This window comes from Zootoca vivipara, chromosome 12 (genome assembly GCF_963506605.1).
Source record: "Zootoca vivipara chromosome 12, rZooViv1.1, whole genome shotgun sequence".
In the NCBI taxonomy this organism is placed as follows: Eukaryota; Metazoa; Chordata; class Lepidosauria; order Squamata; family Lacertidae; genus Zootoca; species Zootoca vivipara.
In genome coordinates, this window is record NC_083287.1 from 21,786,224 (window position 1) to 21,802,793 (window position 16,570).

General features: G+C 43.0%; 1 protein-coding gene across 7 annotated transcripts in view; it reads left to right on the top strand.

The window, feature by feature from the left end:
* Positions 1 to 478: 478 nt before the first annotated feature.
* Positions 479 to 16,570, top strand: part of CPVL (carboxypeptidase vitellogenic like) — a 57,112-nt gene continuing 41,020 nt past the window's right edge. Inside the window, exons 1-3 of one of the 7 annotated variants that reach the window (XM_035129251.2) lie at positions 479 to 708; positions 11,405 to 11,613; positions 13,615 to 13,733. In XM_035129251.2, the coding sequence (XP_034985142.1) occupies positions 11,421 to 11,613; positions 13,615 to 13,733 (312 nt within the window). In that variant the 5' untranslated portion in view covers positions 479 to 708; positions 11,405 to 11,420. Of the gene's footprint in view, positions 709 to 873; positions 997 to 1,033; positions 1,228 to 1,265; positions 1,622 to 2,243; positions 2,287 to 4,418; positions 4,444 to 11,404; positions 11,614 to 13,614; positions 13,734 to 16,570 lie in introns of those variants that run through there. The other 6 variants (XM_035129253.2, XM_035129255.2, XM_035129256.2 and 3 more) reach the window with 6 other exon arrangements.

Genomic DNA, 16,570 nt, shown 5'->3' on the forward strand with positions numbered 1-16,570 from the left:
CCCACAAAACGCAATCTACGCCGTTTTGACGTACTGTTTCTTTAAGAGCAGAGAGGAGGAGGTGAGTGGGGCTGTCAGCTGACAGCGGCTGCTGATGCTTTAACGTAGGGCGAAAACACAGGGCTTTCTCGCGTGCACGATTCTAACTGCGCTTAGTCAGAAGCAAATCCAATTCCAAGCCCAACGGGACTTATCTCTCAGTAAATGTCCTCGGCACAGACTTTTCAATTGCAAGCATACTGCGCAGCGTCATATCCTGAGACCTGGCCTTTCATTGCAGATCCCCGCGCAGCGCGATCCTATTCTGCTCTCCTGTTGGGTGGAATTCCTCCCAGTTTAATATTGCAGAAATGAAGTGATGGGGGGAGGGATGGGAAATGTGCTTTTCTTATTTATGTAGACCGGTTTCTTTCAGCCAGGGGTGGGGCGGAATCCATGTTTATTCTGAACGCAGGAAGCCTAAATAATGCGAGGCACGGCTTGGGATCCGCCGAAGGCGCCTTCGCTTTCCCAATGGGCAGGCGCCATAGGCAAAGGGGGCGGGCAAGGGTGCTTCTCCCCCCGCCTTCCCTTCCAGGGATTGCGATTGGCTGCATGCGGGCTTGTCGCTTCGCTTGCCAGCCTTCTTGCAAGGCTCTGATGAGGGTCAGCAGATGATCTGCAGCCGGTGAGTGAGGCCGGGAAATTTGGGGCAATGTCTCTGGGCAGGTAAGCGAGCGCTGTATGATAGATGCGGCGCATTTAGGGTAGAATTCGTAATAATACAGCGCTGGGGGTGTTTTTTTCCTTTTGGTTAGGGGGCTCACTAGCTCAGTCCAGGTGTTGCTGCTGTTTGGAAGGGCCTCATGTTGAGCTCCCATGTTTGTTTTTTAGGATAAAGCAGAGCAATAAAGCGCAAGGTCGCCTCCGTGTGGTTAATGGTTATCGGAAACCTGCCAGAACAGCAATGGTTAATTTCCAAAAGGAAGGGTGCCAGGGGTTGCCCACAACTGGAAGGTGTGTTTCTCAGGGAGAGGGAAGGCTTTTCTTCCAAATCCGCATCTTGTGTGTGTGTGTGTGTGTGTGTGTGTCAGTCAGTGTCAGAAGCTGGTGATGGCTACTGGATGACAAAGGCAAAAGTCATTTTAAAGTATGCTGAGCTCCTGTTCCAGCGTTTGGAAAGCCGAAGGCCCCCACTTGAGGCCTGGCTTAAATTGAAAGGGCAGGCTAAAGCGGGTTTGCTCCAAAGTAAGTTCAAATGAGTTCAGTGGTACATCGTAATAAATTAAGAATGATTTGTGGAACGGGAGGGGAACGCCTAACTTCCTCTTAATCTGCTCCTGATAAATAATAGCACTAGAAAGGAAACCAGCATATGCAAAAGTTAGGAAAGGCCGAAAGGTGCTTCCTTGTTGCACAACTGACTTATAAAAGCCGGGTTAAATCCAGCTTCAATTGACAGTTCTGCGGCTGCATGTTTTGCTTAGGCTTTGGGTAGGTCAGCTTGCATAAGGAAACATTAAAGAACGATAGGTTTTGTAGCTCTCAATCGGTAACGAGGTCCAAGCGGCCCCAGCCTTGCACAGCTCTGGACCCTGTGGCTGAGCAGCAAACCCGCAACGAGAAGTTACAAAAATTCAAGGTATGCAAAATTTGTGTTATTTTAGAGGGCATAAAAAGCGACTGATGATGTGAAAAGCAAACTAAGTCCAAGCTCCCCTAGAATCCCAGATCCACATCAGGCATGCCTCTTTCTTCACTGCCCAAAACACCCTGTCATCAGACTCAGTAGTGCTGTTAAATTCCCAGTAATCTGACTTATAAACTAGAAAGCATATATGCACACACCAGGAAAATGCACAGGTGCGTTGTTGCAGCACACATTTTGTGCACAAATTATAAGCCTGTGTCATAATTCTTCCTTTGAATGCTGTCAGGTCACTATTGCTTAGCTCACTTCTTAGGCAATTGCCTCCTGGTGTGTGTGTGTGTTGTGGGGGGGTATGAGAGAAAGGGGGGGAAAGATGTGGCTGCTGTATAGTGAGCCTAGAAATAAAAAGGCCTTGCAGGTTGGGAGGATGCCGGAGGGAGAGAAGAAAGATGGATAAAGGGGTAATGCAAATAGAGTGATGAATGGCACAGCAAGAAAGTAGAGCTGTGCAGTGCTGTAACCCACCCATTTTTGGATCTGGTCCTTCCCATCATCAACATACACACCCCAGCAGTTTATCCATGACTCTTGACACATTTCTTCCTTATTTCTTTTCTAGAACAAGGATGGACAGATACTACACTTGTGGAATATTGGTGTGTTTTTTTAAAAAAATATTATTTTACTAAAACTCCTAAACCCATCAGCTGGAGCCTGGCACAAATAGTGGGTCAGATAAGGAGCAGGGTCAGGCCAGGGTTATTCCTGGGATCATGAAGAGAATCTAAGAGGTCCTGGCCTATAATGCTATGATAGCAGGTTTTGGGATGCGATTCTTGCTATAAGCTTCCCACTGCTGTGAACCTAGCATGTGGTAATAGAACGTCTGCTTTAATGGCAAGCTGGAAAGTTCTAAAATCATAGGCCTGGTTAAGGCCCAGATTTAGAGGCCTGGAATCCATTGGGAAAGAATGGCTGCATAGATAGCAGATTAGAAGTGATTCAAGGACTGGTGAGAACTTTGCTGTGCTGAACAGGTCAGTGCATTGGCAGAAACACCTGTTGGGAAAATCTCCAAGGAAAAACATTTGTTTTCAGAACTAGAAAAGTATTCCTACCAAAATCCATTCCCTAAGTGATCTTTACTCAGCAGCCTATTTTATTTTAAGGAAGCTTTACTTTTTACAAACAGCTGGGAGTAAAGAAGCTCTTTCTACTCTTCCCCTAAAATCCCCCAGTAGATTCTGATCTGCCTTTGGTCTCCTCTGCTCTAGATCACCCCAGTGTCCTGAGCTGAAAACAGTCAGTAGTTCTCATTGCCTGTGCTAATTTTGCTTACAGGAAATTCCCAGATCCCAGGAGCAGAGCATCTCCTCTGCACGCAGAAATTCCCAGTTTCCATTCTTGGCATCTGCAGGTAGATTTGGGAATGTCCCTTGCCTGTACCCTGGAGATTCACAGCCAATCAATGTTGACAGTACTGGGCCGGGTGGATCAATGGTCTGCCTTGGTATAAAGCAACTTCCTGTGTGTCTATTCAAATTAGTTTGGCTGGGTTTTCTATTACTTCAGGCAGAATCAGGGCAAGGTCTTAGAAGCACAGACACAACTGGCCTTCCTGCAACCATTGCTGTAGTAGAGCTGTCACTGTCATGACAATCTCTGGTAACCTGATTGTCAGTACAGCCCTGTCTCTGTGACTAGAGCATTTACTTATTTTTAAGTATTGTAAAGTATGGGTGAATGTAGCACTGTAAAAAAAAAGGGGGGGGGGTAGTATAGGGTTTCCTGGCCCTGCACAGTTATTCATTGTCCTTTCAAGATCACTTTCTTTTGAGGAAAAAATGGGAACTCGTTTTTGGAAAGTATGTGACTTGAACACATTCAAGAAGATGCTGTTTTCTATGTTTCCCTTAGAAACGAAACTGAGAACCTTTTGGCATTTAAGGGCCAGTCTCACTTCTCCATTGACTAATATGGGGCAGTAGTTGCAAGGTTAAGGAACTGATGCCTGTCCTATTCATGTCTGTTAAAATTAGTACAGCTGTTGATGTTGGATCAGGGTGGGTACCATAGTAATGGTAAGCAGTCTGCCACTTGTGAAGAGGATAAGAGTATGTAAACTGCTGCAGTTTCTACTGTTTGAAATATTGATTCATATATACGGTACCTATGCATGAGACATTTTTTCATTTCTTCACTTGCTGTCTTTCTCATGCTCACACACATTCTCTTTCCCCTGCCCCAGCAGTTAGGCTTGAAGAAAAGATAATTCCTATAAAGAGGGGGGGGGGTAATTTTTGTGGAGAGCCAGTGGCGTTGCAAGGTGGGGGCAGGGGGGTGTTGCCCCCGGGTTCCAAGTCTGGGGGGTGACAAGAAGGCACTCCGCGGGGTGCTTGCCCTGCCGCCTTGCCACAGGCATGTCGGCGCGAGCAGCCATTGCGCCGCCGCAGCCACATGTAGAGGATCCTCCGTGGCTGCAGCCGCGAGCAGAGGATCCCGCCACTGTCCGTACGGCGTTCGAGCAGCGCTGGTGGCAAACCGCTACGTACAATGCATGCAGTTGGAACAAGAAGGGATAGGTGGTTTGGGGTTTAAGTAATGGATTGCATATTGAGGCTCCCAGCCCTCAGAAAGTGAATCATGAAGTTCTACAGAATGGGTGGGTGAGGATAAGGAAACGACACATTTGCATGGGGAGGCAAAAAACGAAATGTTGACTGTGATGCAGTGAAATAGTTCCCTTTTCATTAGTTAAGAGGAATCTGTGTTGCCATCTTCTACTGTCAAGTCGCTAAAGCCAGTTTTCATTGGTGAGTTGTGAAGTTGTTTGTTTGTTTGTTTTTTAGCCCAAACTGTTCTCTTTGGGCAAAATGATATAGAAATTCTGGGTGAAAACGAGAAACAAACTCCTCCATTGAAACTGGGAAATGTTGTATCACACTAGCAGAATGGGTAAGTAAATTCAATATTTGAAGGAAGAAGAATGCAAATGGAAGGAAACAATGGAAGTGGTTGTGAAGTTTCACAACGGTGGTTTGATCTTACTATTTTTGACATGACTGTTTTGTAAGATCGGTTTGAGATGACAAGTGGTTGGCATTGCCTTTAGAGCAGCTATGTAGCATTGTTGGAAAATGTGCTAAATATTTGCTCTTATTTACACTTTTGACAATGGAAATAATAATCCAGTATTAGCCACAAGGGGGCATGACGTTGACACAGAATCGGCATCAGCTGTTGTTTTACTGTTGCTGCTGTGTTCGTATGGTACTTATAAAAGTAGTTATTAGCCATTCTGTCCTTTGGGTAGCTCCACTAAAATTTGGCTTGATAGGACTGGCTAAGGAGAAAGTTAGCTTTCTACTCGTAACAGGTAAGAATATAGACCCTCTATGTCTGTGTTGTTCTTGTCGCTGAGCTATTAAAGCAAATACCACTCAGGTATTATTAATATAAAGTTTTTATAACTATGTAAATTTATTATTTCTGAAGCTTGAGGAGCCACGAACCTTTATTATGAATGACATTTTTTACTGTAGCAAGTGAGTAACATCTCTCTTGAATTTTCTGTTTTCATATCTTTTTCTCTTGAACGTGAAATACTTCACTGTTTGCTTGGAAGAGGAGCAAGATGTTACCAAGCAAAATGTAATCCTAAGAAGTAGTGAAATACCATGAAGAAATCTGATTCCTTTCTTAGTTTCTTAATGATTAAAGTTAGCCTCTTCCACTGTTTTGCTGCGGTACACTTGACTGACTTGGAACTTATCATGGTAAAAGTATTTGGCAAGCTCTACTTGACTTTGTCCAACATATTCTGAAAAAAGAAACAAATATTTCTTTTGGTCTTTTCTAGCGAAACTCATAACCAAATTCCAGATTTTTACCCCAGCCTTCCAAAACCAGCAACAAAGAATAGACAAAAATGTTTTGGGGCTTGAAAAAGAGCTGAGATTACAGTGGTACCTTGACTTACGAACGACTCGACAACCGAATTTTTCGACTTACGAATGGGGCTAATGGCCGTGCGCTTACGAATGTCTTGACATCCGAAAGGAAACCGCGGAGGTTTTAGATAGGGATTTTTCGACTTACGAATTTTTAGATAGGGTTTTTCGACTTACGAATGCATTCCTATGGGAAATCGCGTTTACAATGGCATTTTTCGACCTACGAATTTTTCGACCTACAAAGGTGCCTTCGGAACGGATTGAATTCGTAAGTCGAGGCACCACTGTATAGTGAGTCTCAGCAGTTCAATACCTGCTTGACTTGGGAATGAGAAGCACTTTAACTCAGTTGGATTTACTTTTGAGTTGGCATGTATAGGCTGGCAGTGTAATAGTGTGATCCAAGAAGATCCATTCAAACTTTACCTCAGAAGCAAACTATGGCAAACCACTCTTCTTCCAGCTCTTTCATTTTCCCTCCCTACTTAAGAATATTGGCCTAATAGCAGCTGCCTTGAAACTGAGATTTTTTTGTTAAGGGTGGAGAGCCCTTCCGGCTAACCTGTTCTCTAAGGAGATGCAGATCAAAGTACTAATTCACTTGTTGTGATCATGTTGATTTTTAAGAGAATTCAAACAGTGGGAGTACAGTAAAGTGACATGAATTTTGATCCTATACTAATAGCAAGGGACGCGGGTGGCACTGTGGTCTAAACCACTAAGCCTAGGGCTTGCCGATCAGAAGGTCGGCGGTTCGAATCCCCCAATGGGGTGAGCTCCCGTTGCTCGGTCCCAGCTCCTGCCAACCTAGCAGTTTGAAAGCACGTCAAAGTGCAAGTAGATAAATAGGTACCGCTACAGCGGGAAGGTAAACGGTGTTTCCGTGTGCTGCTCTGGTTTGCCAGAAGCGGCTTTGTCATGCTGGCCACATGACCCGGAAGCTGTATGCCGGCTCCCTCGGCCAGTAAAACGAGATGAGCGCCACAACCCCAGAGTCATTCGCGACTGGACTTAACTGTCAGCAGTCCTTTACCTTTTTTTTTTTTTACTAATAGCAAACCCATCCTTCAACTGTGGATCCTTATGTTACCAAATCACAACCACCCAGAATTGATGGAGCCTCAAGCGTTTGTAGAATAAAACCCCCAAACAGCTCAATTAGGACATCCTCAATGGCTATGGAATGTTGATTGCCCCAGAATGGAAAATAGTTAGGTAGCTTGTCATTCAAGTTGCACCTGTTAATACAGTATTTCCTTCTTCTGTGCAAAGGTGCAGGAGCCCTGCCATCTTTTGCCAGACTACCCGTAAAATAGACTATCATTTAAGATGGCATGGTTGGCTGCCAGGAACACTTTACAACTGCAACATTTTGTTGCAGTTCTTACTTGCCCTACACTATTTGAACTCGTAACTGAATACCAATATTTGAAGATTTGCATTCCTGTAGGATAGTTTACTCCCTCTCTTCTCTGGTCATAGATTTGCAATTGTATAGAAAGGAGAAGACCACCTGCTTTAGAACATATTAAGCAGTTATTCTGTCAGCCTTTCCCATCTAGATGAAAAGTTCTCTGCCATAGTTATCCATTTTGCATTGTTCTTAAACTGATCTATTTTTTCTTTCTTTTTGTAATTTTTGGGCTCTTTTTCTCATATTTTATACATCACATTGGGGCATATATGGGAGGTGATAAAGTAATAATAATAATAATAATAATAATAATAATAATAATAATAATATATTCGGGAGAAACTGTATTGGTTGTTGCGAACACTTTTGAGAGTCACGCTTCTAAGTATGTGAGGACAACAAAAATGTTACTCCCCACCCCACTGGATTTCACATTGCTAAATAATAATGTTTGCTGTGTTCCCACAGGATTCAGGACCATAAAACTTTTTTTCTAGTTTAATTTTTCATCAGCTCTTTTTTAGAGCAATAAAGCAAAAACGAAAGAAACAGATTCCTAGTGAAAGTGTTCCCCTGCTCTATATGATACCAAAGGTGTAAAAAAAAAAATTGCTTACAGGCAGTCAGGTTGAAGAGATGATGCAAAGTTTAGTATATCTGTACAGTCCAATGAAGAGGGGACTTGGCATTTCAGGAAGAAAACGGTGTCTTGGATGCCCTTTCAGGCTGGCTGTTCACTAGTCCCCATTCTGCACGGCTGTGGTGGCCTGATAACATTGTCTGTTTCCTCATCCATTGAGAAAATTCTGCCATTGTTTTATAAGTGTGCCTGAGTGGCTGACTGGTTTTTATATGGGTGGAACTAATGCATCCTTCTCCCTTTTGCTACAATAGAATATTGCCATTTCTCCCCCTCCACCAATCTATTTGTCTCTGAATTCTAAACCTTTGATTAGCTGTTCTACTTTGGACAGCTGTCACTGGAGTGTTCTAATAGATTGCCAAGAAAAGGCGATGTATTTGTTAGCCTTTTCAGTACAGAGGCACAGCTTACATTGCACATGACTCCCTTTAGAGTTCATAAATGTAATTTCCACTGTGAGTTAACAATGCTTTCTCTTGCATACTTTTTCTAGTATTAAACCATATCTAGAAATAATGCTAGCTAGCATCAACTGAGCATGAAGGGAAGGGGGAACTGGATTTGCTTCCCAGTGCAGCATTGTCCTGTGTCCAGTGGTCCATTACACATTGATTGATAAAGTGTCATTTCTGGGCATGGTGCTTTACAAAGTATAAAAGGAGAGGTCCCTGCCCAGAGGAGCTTACAATCTGAAATTCAGTACTGAGGAAGGCAAAGGATATAAAGGCAGTGGCAGCTCAATACTTTTGCTTTACGTGTATTTAGGCTTTGTTATTGTAGGATAGAAGAGCCTTTTTTAATGCTGAGGTGTGAAGTTAAACGCACAGGGCGGGGGAACGAAAGGGAAGATGGCTGTGGTGGATGTCACCTGTTTCTGTTTCTGACCAGTCACCAGGCAGACTGACTCCAGCTGCAAAATTGGCTCCTGTTGTGGAAGGAACCAGATACCATATTTGCTGTGAGCCCTGCAAAGACCTGCTTTGCTGGCTTTCAGATGCTCTGCTTGAAACCATGGAGTAGAGCTGCCAGTCTGTGAAGACAATACTCAAACAATCCCGAACGCCTTGCAAGTCGAATGCTTCGGCTCCCGAACACCACAAACCCGGCATTGAGTGTTCCGGTTTGCGAGCGTTCTTTGGAACCCGAACTTCCAGTGCAGCTTCCGATTGGCTGCAGGGGCTTGGTTTCCAAACGTTTTGGAAGTCGAACGGATTCCATTCAACTTCCGAGGTACGAACCTGTACAGTGGTATCTCAGGTTAAGTACTTAATTGGTTCCGGAGGTCCGTACTTAAACTGAAGCATACTTAAACTGAAGTGAACTTTCCCATTGAAAGTAATGGAAAGTGGATTAATCCGTTCCAGATGATGAAAAACACCCCCTAAAACAGCAATTTAACATGAATTTTACTGTCTAATGAGACCATTGATCTATAAAATGAAGGCAATAATCAATGTCCTGTACCGTACTATAAAATAAATAAGACAGTATTGTAGATGAAAAAAATTAACATTTACGTGGTATCTCAGGTTAAGTACTTAATTGGTTCCGGGGTGCCATTCGCACCCCGAAAAGTACTTAATCCGAGCGGCGATAGCGCGTGCGCGTGAAGCGTCAATAGAGCACTTCTGTACATGCGCAAAGTGCGCAGATCGCTTCTGTGCATGCGGTGCGGCGGTGTACTTAAACTGAAAGTGCTCAAACTGAAGCGTACTTAAACCAAGGTATGACTGTATAAGGCAGGTTCTGGTGTGCTAGCAGCTAGAATGGCTCAGCTAGATTTCTATTTGGCTTTGCATCCGCAAATTCTGGTAGCTGGTCAAAAGGGTGAAATTCTAATTGGGCCAGTAGCATTATGGCCGGACAGTAACCCTAGAGATGTGGCTCCAGTGCAATACTCATATTGCCTGTAATGTGAGAAACAGCCCTTGGGTAGTTCTTACCATTGCTGCCTTCTAGTTACACATTTTCTCCTTTGCATAAAAGCACCAACAAGGTCTGTCTTGTTATAGGGAAACAAAGCATGCCCGACTTCCTTCAGCGATTGTTCTCTCCAAGGCTAGCATTGGGACGTGGGAGAGAGTAGAGGCTTCAGAGGTCATCCTGCTCTGAGTTGAAATGTGTGACTAACAGCCGGGCTGCATTGTATAGATCTGTAATGCTTGAAAATCAATTTAGAACTAGGTTAAAGAAAAGTTCAGCCTGCTTTTGCAGCAGAAAGCACTTCTTTGCTGCACGAACTCTGTGTACACTTGGAATTGCCATTGATTTAACTTTGGTCTCTCCAGCTGCAGCTGGGCTTACGCAGGACGTCTCTAAAAAAGTAATTCTGCTTCTGCAGCTGCTGATTGAAAACCCTTTCCTTTCCGGTATGACTTGTATAGGTTTCTCCTTTCGAAGTCCTGTTTGGAATTAACCAGGTACTCTCTGTAATTGCAGGGTTTGGTGAGAAGGAAATGAAAGAGTGCCATTTCCCAACCCATCTGCTTGTGTACTTTCTTGTCTCAGTTGTTGGTGACTGCTTGGGCCCTCAGTCTTTCATCTCCCTCCTATGCAATTAGAATTATGTGATAGAGAGAGTGGGGATGAGTACCTGTATACTTGAAGGAGCATCTCCACCCTCATCGTTCAGCCCGGACACTTGAGGTCCAGCTCTGAGGGCCTTCTGGCGGTTCCCTCACTGAGGTTACAGGAAACCAGGCAGAGGGCCTTCTTGGTAGTGGCACCTGCCCTGTGGAATGCCCTCCCATCAGATGTCCAGGAAATAAACAACTACCTGACTTTTAGAAGACATCTGAAGGCAGCCCTGTTTAGGGAAGTTTTTAATGTTTGATGTTTTATTGTGTTTTTAATATTCTGTTGGGAGCCATCCAGAGTGGCTGGGGATGTCCAGCCAGATGGGTGGGGTAGAAGTATTATTATTATTCCACAGACTTTCCTATTCCTTCTCTGTCTGCTCTTAACAAGATGCACTCTCTTGCAATCCTAACCACGTCTGCGCAGAATTAAGCCCTGCTGAATTCAATGGTGCTCGCTCCCAGAAAGGGGAGTTATAACTGCAGTCTTAGAATATGTTCACATTACCGCTTCCTCCACATCTTAGTGCTCTCCCACTTCTAGTTTTTGAAGCCACATTCAAATGACGTTAGCAACGATCCATTATCAATCCTGTAGTTACTCTGCAAATACCAGCTTCAATCTAATTAGAAAACTTTGGCTGCATTTGCTTTGTACTTAAGAACAGCGCGCAAATTTGAGACAGCGGTTGCGCATGCGCAGATGAGAGCTTCATGAATGGGAGTTGTGGAGGGGCTACAGCGGCGGGGAAACTATCTGACTTTTAGAAGACACCTGAAGGCAGTCCTTCAGGGAAGTTTTTGATGTTTGATTGTGTTTTTAATATTCTGTTGGGAGCGGCCCAGAACGGCTGCGGCAACCCAGTCAGATGGGCGGCATGTAAATAACAAAATTATTATTATGCATACTGGGTATCCCCACCTGCTCTCTGATGCGAACGACACTCTGCAAATGCAGATTGACACAGCAGGAGAAACAAACCCTTAGTTGTGTTTGTTAAAATACAGCACTTGTAACCACTTCTGCTTTCTCAGCTATGAGAAGGAACAGAGACGGGAAAGCCCTTAACTTTGAGGTAGATGTTGCATAACATCCCAGAGCTACTATTGAGGGGAGGATCTAGACAGACTTTACAAAACCGCAGCAGCGCATGTTTAAAATTGTGCTCTAATCTAATTTATTCTAAGGTAACTGGATGAAAAGATGGGCAAGATAATGCAGGTCTTGCTGGCTTTGCTCAGTCTGAGCTTGAGCTTGGAGTTAGTCTTCACCCAGGAGCGATGGAGTGTGTTCCGAAGGGCTTTTCGGGGAATAAAGTACGGAGCGTCGTTGGGAGGAGACCCTGGAAAACCGCTGTTTCTAACACCTTACATTGAAAGTGGCAAAACCGAGGAAGGTAAAAGTGCTCATCTTATTATTTTTAAATATATAATCATTTCCACCTTTTCTTCATTATCTCCTGTGTAGAATTCTACGCATAGCAGCAGAATGCATTAGTTAAGAGTTGCGAAGCGGGTGGTGATGTGGTCTAAACCACTGAGCCTCTTGGGTTCGCCGATCGGAACGTCGGCATTTTGAATCCGCGTGATGGGCTGAGCAACGCCCCCCCTTGCTGTGTCCCAGCTTCTGCCAACCTAGTACAGTTTTACCTTGGTTGTTGAACGCCTTGGTACTCGGACGTTTTGGCTCCCAAACGCCACAAACCCAGAAGTGAGTTTTCCGGTTTGCAAACGTTTTTTGGAAGCTGAATGTCCGATGCGGCTTCCACGGCTTTCGACTGAGTGCAGGAAGCTCCTGCAGCCAATCAGAAGCCACGCCTTGGTTTTCATTTTTTTAAAAAAATAGACTTTATTTCAATTGTACAAACACAGAATACATTATGAAATTCATTTAACCAAAAACAAAAGCACAACATAGCATATTAACAAAAAAAATCATATTCAGACAACAACAAAGAATAACAAAAGAAAGGAAAGAAAAAAGAGAAGGGAGAAAAAAAAAGAAGAAAAAAAAGGGGGGGAAGAGCTATATATATGTAGCCATATATATACACACATATATATAGTAAGACAAAAAGCATATAGACACTGATTTGAAATGTTATTCCATTTCAATAGTCTTAGAACTTAACATACTAAATAATATAACTGATAATACAAAATGATATAACATAATATAACGAAATCAACACCTACAATAATATACCAGATAAAATGTCATATAAGCTTAAGATTTGAATGCAGCCAATCAGAAGCCACGCCTTGGTTTTCAAACCGTTCCGTGAGTCGAACGGACTGCTGGAACGGATTAAGTTCTACAACCAAGGTACCACTGTAGTTCGAAAGCATACCAGTTCAAGCAGATAATTAGGTACCTCGGTGGCGGGAAGGTAAACAGCGTTTACGTGCGCTCTGGTTTCCATCACGGTGTTCCGTTGTGATCTTCCATATGAACTTTTAGAAGACATCTGAAGGCAGCGCTGTATGGGAAGTTATTAATGTGTGATGTTTTATTATGTTTTTATATGTACTGGAAGCCACCCAGAGTAGCTTGGGAAATCCAGCCAGATGAGCAGGGTATAAATATTAAAATAATAGTACCGGTAGTAATAGTAATTATTATATTTATCCTTAATGTTGTTCTACTGTTGCTCATATTTCAAATCCTGCTCGCGTTTTCATGGAACTGTAATAGTTCTTTAGATATTCTACAATTAGATATTCATTGTAGAATGGCCTTGATAGCCTTAACCTTTGTGAATTTGCCTACTCCAATTTTAAGATCACAGCTAATTTATTCTTAATCACAGACATGGGACCACATAATCCTTATTGGGAAGGCAGCATGCAGGGAGGGGAGCCGTTGGAAAAAAATACCCCATTGGTACTAATGATTATTTTTCTTTCTTTGGGCTTGCCACTCATTTTCTCTTTCCCTTACATATGACCAGATTGCCGACCAATGCAAGCACTTTGTAATTGTTCATGATGCTGAGAGGAGATGTTAAATATAGAGCAAATCATCCATACGCTTATTATACTTTGCAAAGCTGCTTATTATTTTCGCTTTCTGTGTGCGTCTTGAAAAAAATGGAGTTAATTCCAATACAGGAGTTCTTTTTTTAAAAAACAAACTATTTTACTCAACGTCACAAATAAAAAACGATGTATCTCCCATGCACCTGAACTTCCAGACACTTCTTAAAGCGCGTCCTCACTTAGCCATGAAGTTCACTGGGTGACCTTGAGCCAGTCGCCAGAATAACCTACCTCACAGAGTTGTTGTGAGGATGAAATGGGGAGGAGAAGAACCACACACACCACCTTGAGATCCTTGAAAGATAAAGGTGATATATAAATGTAAGAAATAAAATTATACTTGTCATTCTTTCTAACAGGAAGGCAATTAAGTCTGGTAGGCCATCTTCCAGGACCCAATGTGAAGAGCTATTCAGGTTATCTGACCGTCAACAAGACTCACAACAGTAATCTTTTCTTCTGGTTCTTCCCTGCTCAGGTGGGTCTGTTGTTTCGATATGCTGCCATATTAAAGCTTTCAAAGGAAACTTCCATTTCATCATCGTAGATATTGGACAAGATCTGTGCTAGCCCTGCTGCTTCCCAAAAGTTAATGTTTGGCATGTAGTACATAAACTGACCAGAAGGCAGAACTGTAACCATATAGCCAAATACAAATGTGAGTTATGTGCATCATCTTGTGATCAAACACGAGAGATTATTGGTTTCTGTGCATTGCTCTGGTTTGCCAGAAGCGGCTTAGTCATGCTGGTCACATGACCCAGAAGCTGTCTGCGGACAAACGCCAGCTCCCTCAGTCTATAGAGTGAGATGAGCGTCGCAACCCCAGAGTCGTCTGCGACTGGACCTAACGGTCAGGGGTACCTTTGCCTTTACCTTTATGTGGTGTTTATAAGCCGCCTCCAGAACAGCCCTGTGGGTGGGGATATTGGGAGATATAACTAGTTGTGTAGCTGTATGTTTCGTACGTGGGAGTAAAGTGTTCAGAGCACATTTTGGACCAATAGGCAAAATGTCTGCTGTGAAAGGAAATTGAGATGGAGAGCACATTGTTCAGTGAGTCCATGCTATATTGGAACTGGAATATACCAAACCCTGATTTAATATCCTATTCACATTTGCTTTGAAAGGTTTCTGTAATTGACTGCCATTATCAGCAAACCTAGACTTTTCCCTTTTGAAACAAAATGTTCGCTGCTTTGACACAGTTTTTCTAGCAGTTATCTGACTTTTTTTTATGTCAGCTTTCAAATTCTGGACACTCTCTTTGCTCTCAATACTAATGACCTAGCTTTTCATTAGAATATGTAGGAGTGTCGTTTTAATCACCGTATTTTTCCATGTATAAGACGCCCCCATGTATAAGACCCCATGTATTTTTTAAAACCAAAAATTAAGAAAATAAGTTGTTTAGCTTTTGGGGAGTGGGGGTGGGGGAGGTCACTTCCGCCAATTGCTCACCCAACTGCTCGCCACTGCCGATCGCTTGCCACAGCCACTGCCGATCGCAAACCTCACCGCAGCTGCCAATTGTCTGCCTGCTCGCCGCCACCAACAGCCCACCCACCCACTTGCCGTATCCGCCAATCACCTGCCCGCCTCGCCACAACCACCAATCACCTGCCCAATCACCGCAGCCGCAGCTACATCTGTGTACAAGACAACACCCAATTTTTGCCTATTTTTAGTAGCAAAAATCACCGTCTTATACACAGAAAAATACAGTATTTATAAATGAACAAAAAGCAATTAAATGAAATAGATAACATGCAGGGACATAAAGGATGATCCTTAAGAGTCCTTAGTTAGAATTGAGAGAGCTCTCTGAATAAAGTGAAGAGCTGAATTTAGAACCTGTTGCTCATAAAGATTTGCATCGCTTGATTCCTTGTGTAATTCACTCTGGCATAATGTGGTTCCTTACCTTCCAGAAAGGAATGAGTTGAATGAAATCTATTTTTTGCCAGAGAAAAAAGTGAGCCATAAGAAGAATTCCAAAATCTGTATTAGGTCAATAACTTTTATGAGGACAACCAAAATACTGCAAGTGTGCAAGGTTACAACTTCTTCTTAGTACTTTCTGCTTAGGAGATGGGGGGAACTGACATGTTTAAAGGAGTTGGCAATTTGGCCCAGATGTCTCTAAAATGAGTGGGATTTGAGACCACTTTAGAAAGAATAGTGGATGAGTTTTCAGAATGTTTTACAGGCAAAGACCTAAAACAACATCCTAGTGGCATTTTCTGAAGAGATTTGAGCTTGCAGTATAAAACTCTTAAATTTCAAAAGAATGTGTTTAAGTTGACACAATGTTGAGAAGTTTATGCCAACAAGTCCCATAAGTTTTATATTTTTTAAGTGTGAATATAATTCAGGCATCCCCAAACTGCGGCCCTCCAGATGTTTTGGCCTACATCTCCCATGATCCCTAGCTAACAGGACCAGTGGTCGGGGAAGATGGGAATTGTAGTCCAAAACATCTGGAGGGCCGAAGTTTGGGGATGCCTGATATAATTGATTTATGGTTCACTGACCACAAATTACTTCAAAAAGTGTTTCTTAGCAGGATGCAAATTCTGAAGGCTCTTGGATGAAGAGGGAAAATGGGCTTTGCACACTGCTTCAGATAACAACACTGCTTCAGTTTAAGGGTGTACTGCTCTGTTAGAAATGTTATTAATCCCAGATGCTATGAGCAACAGATTTGTTTCTGTGTTTAATACTTCTGTTGTACTCCTGGGCTCATTACATCAATAGCATAGTCCATCTTGTGCAACTTATGCCAGAGAGGAAAAACAATTGGCAGCAGTAAATGTTTTATTTAGAAGAGACCCTGAATGGTTTTGCGCAACCGATTTTGCTGGCCAGTCTCATTTGTCAGCTCTAATAAATAAATAATATTGTGGAAAAGAATGAGTGTTGTGAAAAAAGGGAACAAAGCAGAAGCGTTTCAAGCTGGTTAAACTTCCATTACTTGGTCTTCAAAATGAGAGATGTGCAGAAGTTCGCACAGAGTGCAGGAATAATTCAGTGATTGCTCTAGGTCTTTACCCTGTCGTGCTGAATTTCTGTGGGTGGGGAATTGTATCTCACTCTTTCTCTTTTATGGCGGGTGGGCTATCCCATGTTGGGGTTTCCTCCATCTGTTGTTCATTGAACCCCATATAATTATATCGTGGCCTTGCTCACTATGGCACGGTGGGAATCGGCAAGCTTTAGGGTACCCAAAAGGAAAATCATGACCATTTTGCTCCTTTCCCAGACCTGTTGCTGCCATGCTACCCAGATCAAAGCCATGGTTTGGCTTCGTATTAT